The following is a 19,803-nucleotide window of genomic DNA, read 5'->3' on the forward strand; positions in this document are numbered from 1 at the left end:
AAAAGTAAGAAGGGAAATACCACAATAGTCAAAATAGTAGTTCACTTGGAGAAGGCATAAATATCGGAAAGGAGAGGGAAAGAGCTTCTAGAGCCTTGGCCATGTTCTATTCTTGAACTGTGTAGTGGTTACATGAGTGTTCAACAAGAAGTAAACCCTCCAGCTGTATAATTCTGTTCTGTGCACTTTTCTTTTCGCTACATTTAAAAATAATAAAGGTTTAAAAATGCATTATACACCAATAGCTAATCATGACATGCAAAGAATGCTCTGGGCTAAGGATGGTCTTTTCCCTTTCCTAGGTCTTTTTTTTTTTTTTAAACACCTTGAGGTTTGATATTTTATTTAATTTTGAAATCCTAGTAACAGATGTCAGAACTATTCATTACATTTCTCTTTTCTTCTTTTAATAGTTTCAAAGGATAGCTTACTGAATTCATAAGCTATACATACTCTTCATACATGTAATTTTTAAGCAGTTTAAGATCTCACTTGTCATAAAATTCACCTTTTTAAAGTGTACAAGTCCATGGGTTTTAGTATATTCAGAGTTGTGCAACCACTGTCACCAATCAACTTCAGAATGTTTTTCATCACCCCAAAGAGAAACTCCATACCCATCAGCAGTCACTTCCTTCCTCCCCTCCCCTCAGGCCTTGGCAGTCAAAACAAAAGTAGTTGTGTTTGTAGTGAGTCAACTTTACTTGGCTGTACTATGCTTTCTATAATTTCCTTTCTTGTACATTTGCCTAAGTTCCCTGGCATACTATACCACATCTTTCAAGAATCAAGGCTCACAGGTTATATTTTTGTAAATCTTTTAACTGGTTCCTCAATCCTAGGCAGTTAGGTACACTGTCCTCTGAGGATCTAAAACACCTCTTACGCATCTTTACTGCATACTACATACCAGTGTTTATTATAGTTGTTTATTAGTTTGTTTCTACCACTGTAATGGAAATATCTTAAGAACCAGAATTTGCCTTATTTTTGTCTCTCCTATATCTAATACAGTGACTTTCAAAAGTTTTATGATGAATGAAATGATGATGATTTAGTAATGAGAAGATACTCAGAGATCACTACATTCAAGGACATAGAGAAATAAGTATGTTGTGCTATACAAAAGCATTATGTTAATAACTTTAGTCAGCAACTGATCACTTTATGATGACTAAAAATTTACTTAAAGATTACACTAAGATGTTAATGTATCATAGCCAAAGGGGAATAACTATTAGAATCTTAAATATACGTAGGTTATATTATGATATCCATACTAAGAAAAATTATACTAAAAGTCAAGTAGAGAAAAAAATACAATGCTGGAGACTTCTGAAAATAGGTAAGAATTATATTCAAAGCAGAAACCAAAAATATTTTAAAAAGAGATCTGTAATTTTTAAAAATCCAGCATTCCCCTTAAAAGTAAAAAGGATTAAGAATATTAAAAAAAAACAAACCTGTATTTTAAGATGACGAAAGTGCTTTAAACATAAGAAATAAACTATAATGTGCTTAATTTGAGTAAGAACTATCTTTGTAAATAAAATTTTTAATTGAATTAACTTTTTCACCACAATACGCACATGGCATGACTTTGTTAAAACACATATACACACATATACTGTTTAACTTAGGGAAGTATCACAAATTATTTTATAGTGAAAAATTTTTAACTCAAAACATTCGATACACAAAACAAAAATAATTTTCTTTGGGTGTACACAAATAAAATTCATCAATAATATAAGGTTTTTAAAATATTAAGAGTTCAATACTCATTAAAATCAGAAAAAGGTATAAAGTTAATACACACAAATGAAAAAGTAAAAACAAGACACTGACATTTAAACAACTCAGCATCTCATACAGAAGAATTTAGAATCAAAGTGATCATGCCAGGAAAATAAAAATGGCTAAATAATTTGTATTTATAACAATTTTGGATCTGGGTTTTTTCAGATCAATATGTACCCTTCAAAACGCATGATGTGAATACCTTAAAAAACAATCATAATTTTAATAAGTAATCAAACTTTCCATTTTTATAAGCCATTTTTACATGAGTTTGAAAACTATCACTCTAGTGTATATGAGTAAAGCAAAATTAGAAAGAAATAAAAATAGGTAAAATTTAATAATCATAGACTTTGAATATTTTACTCTAAGACATTAAATGTTCTAATGCTCCCCAAATTTTTCACCAATACTCTGTTACCAACACCTATAAATAATATATTCTACTCACGTAAATTAATACAAGTGTTTTAGAGTGGAAAAAAAGCATTATTCTAATATTGACTATTATTAGCTGTAAAACATGAAACTTAATTCTAAGAAAATATAAATCCTAAGATAAATATGCTATCTTTTGTTTTTATTCAAAAGTACTCTGAATGAAACTATACTATTACTATATATCCTCCATGCTGTAATGTTGCTGTATAATAAAATAGTTTAATATAGGGGGAAAAAATGTACCTTCAAAACAAAAAAAATAGTTTTAAATTAAGCACTACTTATCTTTTTTTTGGCCATGCTGCATGGCTTAGCACTATTTATCGTAAAAGAAGGAAACCTGATTTTAATCATCTCTTCAGCTACTTTCTGTATTGGGCTTCTGTCCAAATAGAAAAAAAGAATCAATTAGGAATTAAGTGAAAGGTAGACTTGAAAAAATATTTTCTGCAGTATTTATTAATTTAAATGCTGTAACTAAACTTGTGAAGTTTGTCTATTTCTGGTCAATACCAAACATAAAATATTATACATCAGGACATAATCAAAGTTAAAAGAACTCTAAAAAACTAAAGGAGTATGCAGCCTTTCGTGATTAAATTAGTACCAAAAACATTCATTATTCCTACTTCATCTTACTTTGGCATCCAAATTCCATTTTTTAAAGTAACCAAGTCATTAACTTTGGTATATCTTATGGTACCAAAACAACAACAACAACAACAACAAAAGCAACCCAGTGATACAGCCATAGAAGTTATGTAGGGTCAACTATTTTTCCAATTGAAGCATTTTTCTACACTGTAGAAAACAACCTTCAAGATCTGGTAAGGTTTTGGGAAAGGTGACACAAAAGTATTCAAAGAAATTAGATTACAATGAGTAAATGTTAAACTCTCTGTTCTAAAATAATCACAGACTAGATATTAACTCGTAATGTAAAAAATATATACATAATGTCTGCCTGCCTTGAATAAACTTTAACTTTCAGGACACCAGATTTAAACTCAAATATATTCATAAACAGTATTTCTGGAAATTATTTCCTAGCCTCAAAAAATAACATCAACACACATTCAACACTCAATATACGTGTACAAATGATAAACTTTATTGTCCCTAGCCAGCTTCGGAAATTTACGTTTTCCCCAAAATTCTTTAAATCACTAGATCTCTAGTTTTTCAAAACTATTTGACTTACACTGACTCTTAAGCACACTTGTATAATTTTAAGGTTCTATCTTTGCACCAAAACAACATTGAATTTGCTCTATAAACATTTACTTGCAAAATAAATTCCAATTCACAGGTAAATGCTCTGACAATATCTATCCCCCCACCACTAAATAGGGATGTTCTTTAATGTCACAAATATCCACAAGTAATAAACCAAAAACATAAAACCAAATTAAAAATAGATATAAAATAAAAGAAAAAATACCACAGTATGAGCTAAAAAGATGGAAGGATGGGATTAATTCTGACCTCTCTTCTTTACCCTTTTGATAAATATCAGTCCTGTAAGCACCTATATTTCCCAGGGAATATGGTTATACAACATTAACTCTACATATTACCCATGATTGCAATTAGGACGCTACAAAGTAGCAACTGAAATAAAGGTTTTCGTCAAAAAAGACAACTGAAAAATATTGAAGGTAATGTTAAAATGATGTTGTCTAATGACTGTGAAAGCACACGTAAAGAATTATTTATCAAAAAAAATGTTTTTAAGATACTTTAGGGGTGAACCACATTTCCTTAGCATTTTTGAAATCAAATCACAATCCTTGGTGACAAAAACTGTCTATAACATTCTAATCACTGTCTCCTGAGAAAACAATCTGAACAACCTAGATTCTTTTAACACGCTTTAATATTATAAATTGTTCTATGCTTACCACTTTTATAATATATCTGGAGCATATAAAGACAGTAATTACTCTGTATCCTATGTATCATTTGCTGCCAAATTGATGCATAAACAAACAATCTGAACTTTCCTCTCCCTCTACGGAAACAGCAAGCAAAAAATGAGTATATTGTAATACAATTTTCAAAGCATTATGGGTTTTGCTAATAGTTACTCAAGATTTTGAAAATTCCTACCATAAACAGAATTTTTACTTAACAATTCCTAAAAGTGCCAATATAAAAAGTAAAGGTAAGAATTACAGCATAAACCAGTTATACATATATAAAAACATATACGTATAATTATACATATAACAACTTAAAATAGCTTTGCTTAAACGATTATAATCACTATGAAACAAATACATGTAGCCTATTCTAGTCTTTACTTAGAACAATATCTGTACAATTATAATCACTGTGAAACAAATACATGTAGCCTATTCTAGTCTTTACTTAGAACAATAATTATCTGTTAATCACAAATCCTACCTTCAAAACAAATCTAACCATTAGTCTACCTATTACACTGCAAGTATGGTATGCACATGTATGTATACAGTCCTAAATATTTCTTACAGAGCATCAGAATTTTTTGAAATTACTATTTCACAAAATATTTTCAAAACAAGTATACTAGCTCTATTATGATGATTATTGGCATTTCTAACAGTAAGCATTTACTATGTACCAGATACTAGTGAAAATGCTTTATGTGTTTTATTTAATCCTCCACCAGACAATGGAGTAGTTATTATGATGATCTCCATTTTACAGATGAAGAAACTGAGCAACATATCAGTTAAAGAGCTTAGCTACATTTTCACTTAATAAGGGATGAAGCAGGAATACAAACTCAGGAAGTAGGGCTCTCAATGCCCATACTTTTCATCACCATGCTAGATCTAATGCAACTGATTTATGAATATGTACCACTTACTAGTGGAGTATTTTCAAAATTCACTCTGACATACTTGTCAGCCACTCCCCCCCTTTGGATGTCTAGATACGATCTCAAATGTAAAATGTGAAACAAAACTCTTCTCTAAAACTGAGTTGCCATTCCAGATATATTTCAAAGATGTCTTCCAGTTAAATAAAAAACTGTAGAAGGTATACTCAACAGTGAAAAGTTGAAAGCATTTCCTCTAAGATCAGAGACAAGACAAGAATGTCTACTCTCGCCACTTTTATTCAACATAGTTTTGGAAGTCCTAGCCACGGCAATCAGAGAAGAAAAAGAAATAAAAGGAATCCAAATTGGAAAAGAAGAAGTAAAACTGTCAATGTTTGCAAATGACATGATACTATACATAGAAACTCCTAAAGATGCTACCAGAACACTACTAGAACTCATCAATGAATTCAGTGAAGTTGCAGGATACAAAATTAATATACAGAAATCTGCTGCATTTCTATACACTAACAACAACAGATCAGAAAGAAATTAAAGAAACAATTCCATTTACCATCACATCAAAAACAACAAAATACCTAGGAATAAACCTACCTAACGACACAAAAGACCTGAACTCCAAAAACTATAACATGCTGATGAAAGAAATTTAAGATGACACAAACAGATGGAAAGATATACCATGTTCTTGGATTGGAAGAATCAATATTGTCAAAATGACTATATGACCCAAGGCAATCTACAGATTCAATGCAATCCCTATCAAATCACCAATGGCAGTTTTCACAGAACTAGAACAAGAAAATCTTAACATTTGTATGGAGACACAAAAGACCCCAAATAACCAAAGCAATTTTGAGAAAGAAAAACAGAGCTGGAGGAATCAGGCTCCCCAACTTCAGACTATACTACAAAGCTACAGTCATCAAAACAGTATTGTACTGGCACAAAAACAGACATAAAGATCACTGGAACAAGACAGAAAACCCAGAAATAAACTCACACACCTATGGCTAATTAATTTATAACAAAGGAAGCAAGACTATAAAATGGAGGAAAGACAGTCTCTTCAATAAATGGTGCTGGGAAAACTGGACAGCTACATGTAAAGAATGAAATTAGAACATTCTTTAATACCACACACAAAAATAAACTCAAAATGGATTAGAGACCTAAGTGTAAGACCAGATACCATAAAACTCTGAGGAAAACAAACACAGGCAGAATACTCTCTGACGTGACAGCAATATCTTTTTCAAGCCGTCTCCTAGAGTAATGGAAATAGAAACAAGAATAAAACAAATGGGACCTAATTAAACTCAAAAGCTTCTGTACATCAAAGAACACCACAAACAGAATGAAAAGACACCCACAGAATGGGAGAAAATGCAAACCAGTGACCGACAAGGGATTAGTCTCCAAAATTTACAAACAGCTCATGTGGCTCATGTGGCTCAATATCCAAAAAAAAAAACAAAAAACAAAAAAAACAACCTAATCAAAAACTAGGCAGGAGACCTAAATAGACATTTCTCCAAAGAAGACATACAGATGGCCAAGAGGCACATGAAAAGATACTCAACATCACTAATTATTAGAGAAATGTGAATCAAAACTACGAGATATCACCTCACACCAGTTAGAATGGCCATAATCAAAAAAATCTACAAACAATAAATGCTGGATAGAGTGTGCAGGAAAGAGAACCCTCCTAGACTGTTGGTGAGAATGTAAATTGGTACAGCCACTATGGAGACCAGTATGGAGGTTCCTTAAAAAACTAAAAACAGAGCTCCCATATGATCCAGCAATCCCACTCCTGGGCATATATCTGGAGAAAAACATGGTTCAAAAGGATACATGCACCCCAATGTTCACTGCAGTGCTGTTTACAATAGCCAAGACATGGAAGCAACCTAAACGTCCAGATAAATGGATAAAGAAGATGTAGTCATGTATACAATGGAATATTACTCAGCCATTAAAAAGACTGAAATAATGCCATTTGCAGCAACATGGATGGACCTGAAGATTATCATACTAAGTGAAGTCAGAGAAAGATAAATATAATATTGCTTATATGCAGAATCTACAAACACCGATACAAATGAACTTATTTACAAAATAGAAACAGACTAACAGACTTGGAGAACAAACTTATGGTTACCAGGGGGGAAGGTGGGGAGGAGAGATAGACTGGGAGTTTGGGATTGACATGGACACACTGCTATATCCAACAAGGACCTACTGTATAGCACAGGGAAGTCTGCTCAACATTCTGTAATAACTTAAATGGGAAAAGAATGTGAAGAACAGATACATGTATATGCATAAGTGAATCACTTTGCTGTATACCTGAAACACTAGATTGCAAATCAACTATATTTCAATAAAATTTTTTTTGAAAAGGAAAAAAAAAAAAAAGGTAGCACATAAATACCAAGCACTACCTCATAACCAAAGAGTAACTAGATATTTTTTGCTTTTTTAAAGGGTTGTTACAGTCTCTAGTTCCCCTGATGAGCTACTCAGGAATTCCAGACAAGAATAAATAAGCAAGTAACCAACCAACCACAACAATAAAACAAAAACAAAAAACCCTGCAAAAACATCCTGGAAAAAGCCTAGTAACTTTTATTTTGGAGAAAATAGTCCATAAATAAAAACAATTACCTTGACGAAAAGACAACCCTCAGAATGGGAGAAAATATTTGCAAATGAAGCAACTGACAAAGGATTAATCTCCAAAATTTACAAGCAGCTCATGCAGCTCAATATCAAAAAAACAAACAACCCAATCCAAAAATGGGCAGAAGACCTAAATAGACAGTTCTCCAAAGAAGATATACAGATTGTCAACAAACACATGAAAGGATACTCAACATCATTAATCATTAGAGAAATGCAAATCAAAACTACAATGAGGTATCACCTCACATCAGTCAGACTGGCCATCATCAAAAAATCTACAAACAATAAATGCTGGAGAGGGTGTGGAGAAAAGGGAACCCTCTTGCACTGTTGGTGGGAATGTAAATTAATACAGCCACTATGAGAACAGTATGGAGGTTCCTTAAAAAACTAAAAATAGAATCACCATATGACCCAGCAATCTCACTACTGGGCATATACCCTGAAAAAACCATAATTCAGAAAGAGTCATGTACCACAATGTTCACTGCAGCTCTATTTACAATAGCCAGGACATGGAAGCAACCTAAGTGTCCATCGACAGATGAATGGATAAAGAAGATGTGGCATATCTATACAATGGAATATTACTGAGCCATAAAAATAAATGAAATTGAGTTATTTGTAGTGAGGTGGATGGACCTAGAGTCTGTCGTACAGAGTGAAGTCAGAAAGAGAAAAACAAATACTGTACGCTAACACATATAAATGGAATCTAAAAAAAAAAAAAAGTTCTGATGAACCTAGGAGCAGGACAGGAATAAAGACGCAGACGTAGAGAATGGACTTGAGGACAGGGGAAGGGGAAGGGGAAGCTGGGACGAAGTGAGAGAGTGGCATGGACATATACACACTACCAAATGTAAAATAGCTAGCTAGTGGGAAGCAGCTGCATAGCACAGGGAGATCAGCTCGGTGCTTTGTGACCGCCTAGCGGGGTGGGATAGGGAGGATGGGAGGAAGACGCAAGAGGAAGGAGATATGGGGATATATGTATATGTATAGCTGATTCACTTTGGTATAAAGCAGAAACACACCACTGTAAAAGCAATTATACTCCAATAAAGATGTTAAAAAAAATGACCTTGAATATTTAAATACTGATATAGTAGGCTAAATCTATGAGAAATTTAAGCCAATTTTCTAAATATAAGAGGCAGCAACTTCTATAACTAAAATAATGCTGCTAGGCCATTTCTAACACAACGTCTTTTACTCTGAATTAAGTTTAGCAGAGGATCACTGTGACTCATCATGTATAGTCTGGATTCCAAATACAGAAAGGGACAGATTCTAAAAGTTTCCCCACATAAAATCCAGAATTACTATTTTCACTCACAAAATAATTCAGGAAGTTATCCATAATACTTTCTAGAACAGTAAGTATTAGTAAGTGGCTCTACACTAGAATCACCTGCGGAGCTTTAAAATCCTAATGGCAAGGCCATAGCCTGACCAATTAAAACAATCTCTAAAAGTGAGACCCAGGCATCAGTTTTAAAAAACGTCCTTTCTTAATGCCAATGCAAAGCCTAGGTTGAAAACCACTGCTGTTAGAGCCCCTCTGGTAACATTTTTAATAGGCGAGAGAGTTTCTCAAGTATAATATTTATTGATTATCTTCAAACAAGAACTACTAAAACCATTTTCCTCTAGACTCAGAGAGCCCGCAGGCAATAACAGCAGCAAACAGCAGTGGTTACTACTGCCCTTGGACAAGTAATACAGGTGGAAGGAGCTCGGATGATACTCAAGGCAAATAAATCAGTGTATGTTGTTTTCTTATTTTGTTTTGTTTTAAAACTATAACTATAGCAAATTTATCAGTCTATTCTTAGTCCGTAAAACCATATTTCTTTTATTTGTCTCACTGAAGTTATGATTTTTCCTTAAATGGGACTTCAAATGTTTTAAGAAGTATAATTTGTTTGATTCTCTGACTCCTTTTATAACTGCTACTTTCACACTTTAATTCACTTTTTGATTCACTGTGTACTAAGGAATGCAGGAAGTGAGATAGAATGGGGACCAAAAGTGGGATCTTAAAGAATTTGATAGGAAAAACAAAGAAGGCAGAAACATACACAGGTAAAGGAACAATAAAAGATATGTAAGTGCCAAAATGTATGGACTGATCATCAAGAGTTTTATAGAAAAACTCTTCCTCAAATAAACTGTATTTTTTAAGTATAAATAATGAATAAAAGTAGACTTTGGAGTTGGAGAAATCTGAGTTTAAATTTTCAGTTCCTTACTTACCAGCTTTATATGCACAGGAAATTTACTTAATTTCCCTGAGCCTTATCCATAAAATAGTGGTAATAACTTTGGGGGAGAGGGGTACTTCTTCCCATTCCCGATCTTCCTTCCATGTGGAAGTATTCATGATTGAGGGACACTCCTAGCATAACAATTCTCTGGTCTCTTTCCTCCCTTATACACAAGTAGTAGAGGCAATCTGACTGGTCCATTTACAATGAGAAAGATCTATGTTGGATTAGCCTCTTCCTCCTCCCTCTCTCCCTTTATAGAGATAACTACCTCAAGCTGTAAGGTTTACATGGGTAAGCCCCCATATGGAGAAACTCTCCTCTGTGCCTATGTGGGTAAGTCTAGTTTATTGATTCAATATTGGTAAACCCATTTGCCCATGGATATAAGCCACATTCATCAATTTTTTTTTTTTTTAATATATGTGGTATGTTGCTCATCAATTGTCTTTCTCCTTATCTCTCTGTAAAGTGGTTTTGAATTCAGGCAAAGAAGTAGGATACTAGTTATTAGACTACATTTTAAACCTTAATATCAACCTACTTTATAGAATTGTGGTAAGCTTTAAATGAGCTAATACACACAAATCACCACACAGTACCTGGAACACAGTGAATAAGCACTCTACCACAACTGCCACTATGATAAAAGAGTGATTCAAAAATAAGAAAAAAGGGCCAATTTTAAAGCATTGATCAATTCACTATAAAACATCTAATATGAATTCAAATGAAATCCTCTTTCTAAAATACATCAATAAAAACAAGACACCTCCATTCATTCACAGAATGTAACCGGCTATGATACTAATTATAATATGGAATAATATACCAATTTACAGGCAGAACAAACATTCATTAAGCAGAGAACATTCTTTATAGCCTACAAAATCCTAACTAATCCATACAGAAAATGAAATACAATGTGCATAAGCCAAATCGACAATACTCTAGCATGTAAAATATTAAAATTTTAACAGTATTTTAGAATCAATTTGATGTCTAAAAATTTTCAGATGAAATATGCTGGAGTCAGCTTATTCTGTAAGTTTAACTGCATTATCATTATGCTGAGAATCACACTCAAAAAACCTGAAGATGTATTTAATCTGATAAGAAACATAATAGAAAATTGATTCTTCAAAATGAGCCCAGGAAGCTCTCTAATAGTAGCAAGATCAACCTGAGATCTATGGACCTTCAGGAGTTTTGTGAAACCCCTGAAATTTGTAAAATGTCATGCATGTGTGCACGCATATGTGGTTCAAACCCTCTACTTTCATTACATTCTCAAAGGTCACCATTCAAAAGAGGTAAAAATAGCGAAGCATCATTTTATAATTCAAGTGATCACTTCTAGTTATCCATTTATTCAAAATTTTTAGTAAAATCTTGCAGAATATTTTCAACTTGAATAATTTTAGTAAATAACAAACTTTTAAAGAATCAAAAATCTACAAAAGCTACAGAAAATCTTTTTTTAAAAATGGCTACTTACCTTTCAAATGTTCTGATATAATTTTTTTATTAACATGCAATGCTTTTTCTGCTGTTCTCAAGTCTATTGTATTAGTTTCCTGTACTCCACTTGGTAGTTTTTCAGAAATGTTTTCAATGCAATTGGTGTTATCATTCAAACCATTAGGTAGTTCCCAAAACGAAGCTGCTGCACATGTATCAAATGCAGTGGTATTTCGGGGATTATGTTTTCCACTACCAACCTTCTTCCTCAGTGTTAAATTTCTAGAATGTAATCTTTTACTAATATGGCTTTTCTTTAAGAGGTTCTTACAGACATCTTTCCTCTTTATAGTTTTCTGCCTTTTCAGCTTTTGCTTCTCAGTGCACATACAATTCATACTTTCTCTTTTGTAATAACTTTGATCTAAAAATTGGCAAACAGGCTTACTCTTTGATTTATATTGGATTTTAGTAGATCCAGTAGCAGTAAGTGCATTGAGATGATCTGAATCTTTAGAATAAATTGCAAGACCAGAGGCAACTAACATATCTGCCAAATTATTTTTCTCATGAATGATATCTACCTTCAGTTTTGTTTCAAAACTGTATTCCCTAAACTGAAAAACTAAGCCTGGTTTACTCAGGAAATCTTGAAAAAAACTTCTGGCTTCTTCATTCCAATGTTTCCCTTTAGCAGGTAAGATACCATATAAGATGCAAGGATAACTTAGCCTTGGCAAATTCAGAAGTTCCTCAGGAACAACTTTAAGATTTTTTATATCTGAATAAGGTATGTAAACAGAAAATCCATAGTCAATCAATACAAAAAGTAAAGACTGATCAGAGACTTTAAAAATTTCTACCCTATTCCACTGATCTTCCAATTCATATTTGAACAAACAACTAGAACCTGGAATTACGTGCTCCTGAGGCACTGTTTCTAAGTCTTCTGGGAGATCAGAAAGCAACATAAAGAGAGATTTCATTGTGTCAAAGAAATCTTCTAACTGAACACAGAAGTCTGATGGATCAGAAACAGCAGTGGCAATACCAGAATATTGCCTACCATTTTGGAGTTCTGCCCAAGTAAATGATCTTATTGTACATGATGATACAGGAATCTTAGATTCAACGCTGAAAATAACTTCTGAAGATCTAAATTTGTTTTCTTCAACATGAACTGTATTTAAATTTAAATATTCCAGAAGTAACAGGCCATCTATCAAAATTTCTACTTCCCAGGCAGAGTCTAAATATTTCAGAAAAAGGATGTTTATTTCCAAATGAGCAACTAAGCACACAATGGACTCAAATGGCATGTTCCTAAAATTTTCAAACCAAATCCATTTACAAGGCACAGCTTGTCTTGGAATATTTCTGATTTCATTAGTAAGCACCTTGGTATTACATAAGGGCACTATTTCATACCTACCATGATCTACTAAAAAAACAAGCACTTTCTCATCAACACACTTTTTTTCTACTTTTGATCGATACCACTACAAAGTTTTTTTTAGATTTTACCAAGCATTCTAAGCCTTTTTCAATATTTTCCATTGATAAAAAAGAGGGTTTTTTTACTTCTTTAGTAATTAATACTGTTAAATCTGATAAAATCTTTTTATTTTTAGATAACTTCACATAAGAAATCCCACATTTTGCAACATAAAGTATTTCAGCCTTTTCAAGTTGTCCAGGTTTTAACTCTTCAAAAGGAATATTAACCAGCTGTTGGTAGGATGGTTGAAGGATCATAGAACCTTCATACTCATTTGATAGTCCTTCCTTCATTTCTTTATCAATAGGGCTCAACTTTTGAGAGACAACCTTAGGCATTTGCAACACTGTTTTCTGTAGTTTTGAACATGCTGTCCATTTCAGTAGTTCATTAATGACACATTTTTCATCACAAATTATATTTACTTCCCATTTCTGTTCATGCTTTTTCAAAAGCTCACAAGAAGCTGTTTTATTACTTACTCTTGAAGCAAAATAAAAAACAGTTTTGCTGTACCATATTTCATCAGGCTCATTCCACTTTACTCCACTAAGGAAAGAATGAACTCCTAGCTGAGGAATAGCTAAGAATTCCTTCTTAATTTCATAAATTTTTGATGTGTTTACTACTGTAGTGTTACCATAGTCAATAAATTCCACTTCAAAAGAATTTCCTGGCAAAGTTTTCTTAATAACTGCTCTGTAAATGGCATTGTCACCAGAGTATTCTGCAACTACAAGATCTCCCACCACAGGTTTGACTGATTTTCTCTCTTTCACTATATTGGCTCTTCTTGCATTTAGACCATCCGCTAGGCTCATGATTACATTTTCAGTCTCGGCAAGCTGAATATGGAAACTTGCTCGATTACTTATATTAAAAACATATCCTTTAACTTCGGCATTCAAGTAAATTTTAGGTTAATGAAGGTCTTTAATCTGTGGTCTAGCATGATTATACGTGTTTTGTGAGACTGCCTGATTTAATTCTCTGATAAAAGACTGTGATACAACCCTTACTGATTTCTGGTCCACATCACTTTCATCAATAATATGTGCAGACCCAGGGGCAATTTTTACACCTTTATTTTTAAGTCCATCATTCAAAGACTTCTTCACCTTGTTTTTTGACACAGGTTCAACTTTATAACAAACTGATGGTTTCAAAAGCCTGCCATATATACCTTTGGGATTCATTAACTGATCTACTTTGCTTTCAGAATACGTTATTAGACTAGTTTTACTTATTGTACTATGGTGATAATTGTTTTCTATTTTGCCTTTCAAGGAAACAGCAAGTTTCTTATTTGTTTTAGGACGCTTTTCCACACATTGTGCTTGGTCACAATGTTTTTCTCCATAAGCATGAATCAACATTTTAATTTTCTGATTTATATGTTGATATCCATCATATAAGTCTACACCCAGCTGGTCATCTGGCTGCTTGGACAATATTATTGCCCTTAATGTTTTCCCAAAAAATTATCTTCAAACGAGCTATTGATTTCTTCTGGAATATCTACATCTCTAAGATCTGACAAAAAACATTTAATAGCTTGCATAGGTGTAAACAGCAACTCTGGAAACTCATCTGAAACATCCCTCAACATACTTTCTTCTACTAATTGCTTATTTCCAAAGTCCACAAAATATACCAGGAAGTCAGATAATGAACCTGTCGGCATCGCTGAAGCTCTATAAGAGAGACCATCCTCTACATACTTAGATATGCACAATCTCATTTTACTAAAATCAGATTTGCGGCACTGATTGAGGTTACTAATCTCTGTGATTTTTGTTTCTATCATCTCTAGGTCTTTATTATTTCTACTAAGTTGGCAATAAAACTTTTGGGGACTATATATGTGAGATATATATATTTCTTCCTCACTTCCAATTTTTATATTGAAGGAAGAATAACTGTAAAGACTAACTGAAGATGGAAATGGCTTTGATACTGTACTATACTGTGCAGAGCCATGATTATTAAGAAATTCTCTTGCACTACCAAATGGAGATTGTAAACCCACCAAATTACATAAACAGTTTGGATATATAAGAACTAAGGCATAGATGACACAAGTCAATAACCCTTTAAATGAAGAAATAAAATTCCCAAGGTCTCTGCATGCTTCTCTCGTCCAATTGAATACTTTACAACTAATGGGTTCAACTAAATGGTTAAGACTACATCTGAAGGCCTGACCTTCTAAAAAAAGGAAACATGGTTTAATAGCACAAAGATCTTTAATTAAAACTCTTTCCTGGTAACCATAATCAACAAGTACCACATCAAATTCTTTTTTTTGATACTTGAGTCAAAATAGCAGCTCTATACCACTTCCCATCTTTAGAATAATACTTAGCAACACAAGCAATCTGCCCAATCTGATAAGGATCAGAATGAACACTGTAATAATCCTTAAGTTGTTCCATTAGTAAGTTTAAGTCTTCTAACTTACATTGCAGCTGGCATGAGAAGTCACCTGGGCCATAATAATAAGAACACTTAACTTCAAGGACTGTTCCTGGTTTAAACACACATTCTTTATAAGGCCATGGTGGCTCATGTCTCACAGACAAGGTGAAAGGGTTTTTTAAATCTAGGAAGTTAACAGCTGGGGACTTTAACAAAGAAAAGTTACTTCCTTTTAGCTTATCTGAATGGTACTTTTTAGGTTTAGGTCCTTCAAGAAGGGCAGATATGACTTTCTTAGTATTTACTTTGTTTTTAGATTTTAAATTTAACACTGAATATTCACTTACAGATTTTGGACAACATTCTGGTTCTACTTCCCAATATTCTGCATATCCAGCTTGTAACATAAGAGAGACAACATCAATATTTTCTGAAGCTTCAATATTCTGAATATTTACAGTATACTTCTCATCTTTTTTTGCTATAACTTGAAGCAAAATTGCTTTGTTCAAGACAATTTTTTAAAAATAATCAACTGCTGCCTTCACCCATTAATCTTCAACGGGAAATATATATGCAAGTGAACAGCACACGGCTAAGGCAGGCAACTCACAAAACTCTGGAAGCAAAATTTTTACATCAAAAAATGGTATGGAATCAGTATTTCCGTAATCCAAAAAATAACCATTAATTTTATAACCATTAATTTCAGTAATGACAGCTCTATAAAAACGTCTGTCCTTGCTGTATCTAGCACAACAAAATAATCCAGGTCCTGGATTTCTTAGAATCAGTTCATCATTTTCACACAAATCATAAAATTTGTTTATATTTTTCATTATATCTTGAAATTCATTCTGATGTTCATTAGTACGTACCCAGAAATCTGATGGGTTTAATACATATGCTACAAAAGCTATGTAGACAGCTTCTATCTCCATTTCTACAGTTTTAATAGGAAAATCTACTTTCAAAGTGTCTTTTTTATTTAGAGAATCTATCGACCATTCAGTATTTGCAATAGAACTCTCAACTGCAAAGCCGTTTACATCTGAGGCACTAGTCTCCCTCAACATATTAGAGATTTTTGAATCAGACACTGGACAAAGTACTTGTGTGCCTACGGTCTTTAGCAGACACTTAGGAGTAATTGTAGACTCTTGAGTTTGTAGTGTTACATAATACAAATGCTCATCCTTACTGAACCAATCAAGGTATGCATATACTATTTGTCCTAACAAGGCTTGTTTAAATACACTTAGTTGAAATTTTCTTGCATCTCTGGACTGTGTAAATATGTCCGAGAACATGGAAATGAAAATAATGGTTCTAAAATAAAATCCTGTTTAAGTTTCTCTACGTGAATTGAGGGTATAGTCTCACTACTGCCATAATCCATAAACCAAATTTTCACTTGATTATTAGGCAAAAGCTGCTGAAGAATTCCTCTATGCCACTGTCCATTTCTCCTTTTGGCAACACAAAGTACTCCAAAATTATCACATGCGGGACTACCTTCTTGACTGACAATATCATAATGCAAAGTCAAACACACTGTCAAGTTTTCTAACTCTGGAATCCATTTAATTAGTTGGCAATAAAATTTACTTGGGCTCACGGCAGATGATACTTTTACACTTTCAATACCGCCTACTGACAAAGATGGTTGCAAATTATCCAGAACATGTTGAATATCAAGTAAAGTATCATTATTACTTAATGATAATTCAGGTCTTTTATGTTGTAATGAATCTGGCATTTGTTTGGGGAATTCTTTTACCATTTCCACAATAAGACAAAATGAATCTCCACCAATAAGTCTCCCTAATTGTAATTCAAGAACCTGGGATATAATTTTTGGCACTTCAAGTATCATCATCTGAAGAGGCAAAACAGCTTGCACACAACCTTTCACTTGTAGTTCTATCGATGACTTGAAGTAATTCAAAGCCTTAGAAGACCATTTTTCCCCAGTTGGTAATATGTTGGCAAAAATGCCAAACATTACCCGTGGTGGTAGATCAAATAAGTTGCCACAGGCTGAAGCAACCTGCGTACTGTCAACTCTCAGTTCTTCTCCGCGATCTATAAGGAGCACAGTATACAGATCATTTTTCTTTTCCACAACTCTTCCTCTCTGCCATTCTCCTGATATTCTTTCTTCTACCAAACAAAATTCATCAATGGCCACATTATTTTTTACTTTTGGAATATGCTGTATTTCCCTCTGCAATATGTGGTAGTCAAACTCACATTCACTATTATTTCTGCCTTGAAATTTCACCAGAACGTCCTTGGGAAAACATTCTATGTGTGATACTGTCAGATCCACATCTAAAAATGTTGGTAACAGAGATGTAGAATCCATTTTCTAAAAAGCAAATAATAAGTACCTATTAGCTTCTGGACAGACAGCTGTCAAAATTAAATGAAATTAGCCTTATATGTATGCAAACACAAATCTCAAAAACAATTCTATGCCTGCATTTACCAAACTGAACATGTTGGCAAAACTTATATACACTGGACAAGATGAAGAGAAACAAAATGCGTTTAACAGTTCACTGCCTTCCACACGTTCAAAAAATTCCATTGAAACAACCAAGAGAACATAATAGAATATATATAATCACTGGAAAACAGAAAAAAAGCAATATTTTTCAGAGACTAACAAATTTCTACTAGATATTGGACTGATATGGTATAATAAAAGGAAGCCAAATAAAAACTACTGGAAAACTCCTCCCCCTCCTGTAAGAAAACTACTTTCCCTCATTCAGACCTCTTCCAACAACCCATAATTCAAGGGGTGAGTGCTAGAAGCAAGGGTGGATGGTGAACCAACAGGGGACACACTGTTCACACTCCCCACTCTGTGTCAATTAGCAATATGTGGGATCCTATCAGCATCATTATACAACTCCAGGATTCTTCTCTGAGGGAAACTGGCTGAGTCCGGGACACCAGTAAGGAAAGACAGGCATGGAAAGACCCTGAGGCAGGTTAAGTACATCCAGGCCTTGTCACTGACACGGGTACCCACAAAAAGTGTGGAGAGAGGGAGAGAGGAAAAGAAATCTTTAGCACAGAGGCAAAGCTCTCTACAATAACTATGGCTCCAGCTAATTTTCTCTAGATTGCTGGGATTCTAAAAACTGTAATGCAAATATTCAAGAAGTATAAAATAGCCCCCAAATTCAGGTAAGAACCAACATCTACAGTGACAGGACACAGCCCAACTCCCTCTTGACTCTGAGTTAATAGTTGACAATTTCTTTCTATGAGGATGAGAGAGAGAAAGTACTAGAGCTAAACAAATGAGGGAACCACTTAAAAGAAACCAAGGAAATGCTCCCCTCAGGAATAAATATATTGAAGGAAACAGCAAAAAAAATTGTTTTTCAAAAGTCAGATTCCTGTTTTTAAAAAGCCCAAAAGAGAATAATGCATTTTTATATGACTAAGTAGTCATTAAGATGCAACAACTGGGCTTCCCTGGTGGTGCAGTGGTTGAGAATCTGCCTGCCAATGCAGGGGACACGGGTTCGAGCCCTGGTCTGGGAAGATCCCACATGCCGTGGAGCAACTGGGCCCGCGAGCCACAACTACTGAACCTGTGCGTCTGGAGCCTGTGCTCTGCAACAACAGAGGCCGCGATAGTGAGAGGCCCGTGCACCGCGATGAAGAGTGGCCCCCGCTCGCTGCAACTAGAGAAAGCCCTCGCACAGAAACGAAGACCCAACGCAGCAAAAATAAATAAATAAATTTATTAAAAAAAAAAAAAGAGGGCTTCCCTGGTGGCGCAGTGGTTGAGAATCTGCCTGCCAATGCAGGGGACACGGGTTCGAGCCCTGGTCTGGGAAGATCCCACATGCCGCGGAGCAACTGGGCCCGTGAGCCACAACTACTGAGCCTGCGCGTCTGGAGCCTGTGCTCCGCAACAAGAGAGGCCGCGATAGTGAGAGGCCCGCGCACCGCGATGAAGAGTGGCCCCCGCTTGCTGCAACTGGAGAAAGCCCTTGCACAGAAACGAAGACCCAACACAGCCAAAAATAAATAAATAAATAAATAAACTTCAGTCTCTTAAAAAAAAAAAAAAAATCATTTAAAAAAAAAAAAAAAAAGATGCAACAACTGAAATTAGGAAAAACTACACACACGTAAGATTCAAAACTGCAAAGGGGAAAGCCAACACAAAATAAACATAAATAGACTACAAGATTATTTTGAGAGAATACGCAAAAACCCAGAAGAAAAGGATAAAAAGAAGAGAAGCATGAAGGACAGGAATATAAAACCTTATCAAAGTATAAATGTTGTTATCTCAGAGATAAAATAACAGAACAGAAGCCGTTTCTAAGACTTAAGACCCAAGTCCACAAAGTGAAACAGGC

General features: G+C 34.1%; 1 protein-coding gene across 1 annotated transcript; it reads right to left on the bottom strand.

The window, feature by feature from the left end:
• Positions 1-322: 322 nt before the first annotated feature.
• TDRD15 (tudor domain containing 15) lies at positions 323-19,476 on the bottom strand. Its single transcript, XM_082427395.1, is given in 8 exon segments — positions 323-12,992; positions 12,994-13,911; positions 13,915-14,459; positions 14,462-15,293; positions 15,295-15,930; positions 15,934-15,960; positions 15,964-16,691; positions 16,694-19,476. Coding segments are annotated over 8 exon segments (6,240 nt in total). The 5' UTR covers positions 17,778-19,476; the 3' UTR covers positions 323-11,522.
• Between the last annotated feature and the right edge of the window lie 327 nt (positions 19,477-19,803).

This window comes from Balaenoptera physalus, assembly GCF_965194825.1.
Source record: "Balaenoptera physalus genome assembly, chromosome: 15".
Classification (NCBI taxonomy): Eukaryota; Metazoa; Chordata; class Mammalia; order Artiodactyla; family Balaenopteridae; genus Balaenoptera; species Balaenoptera physalus.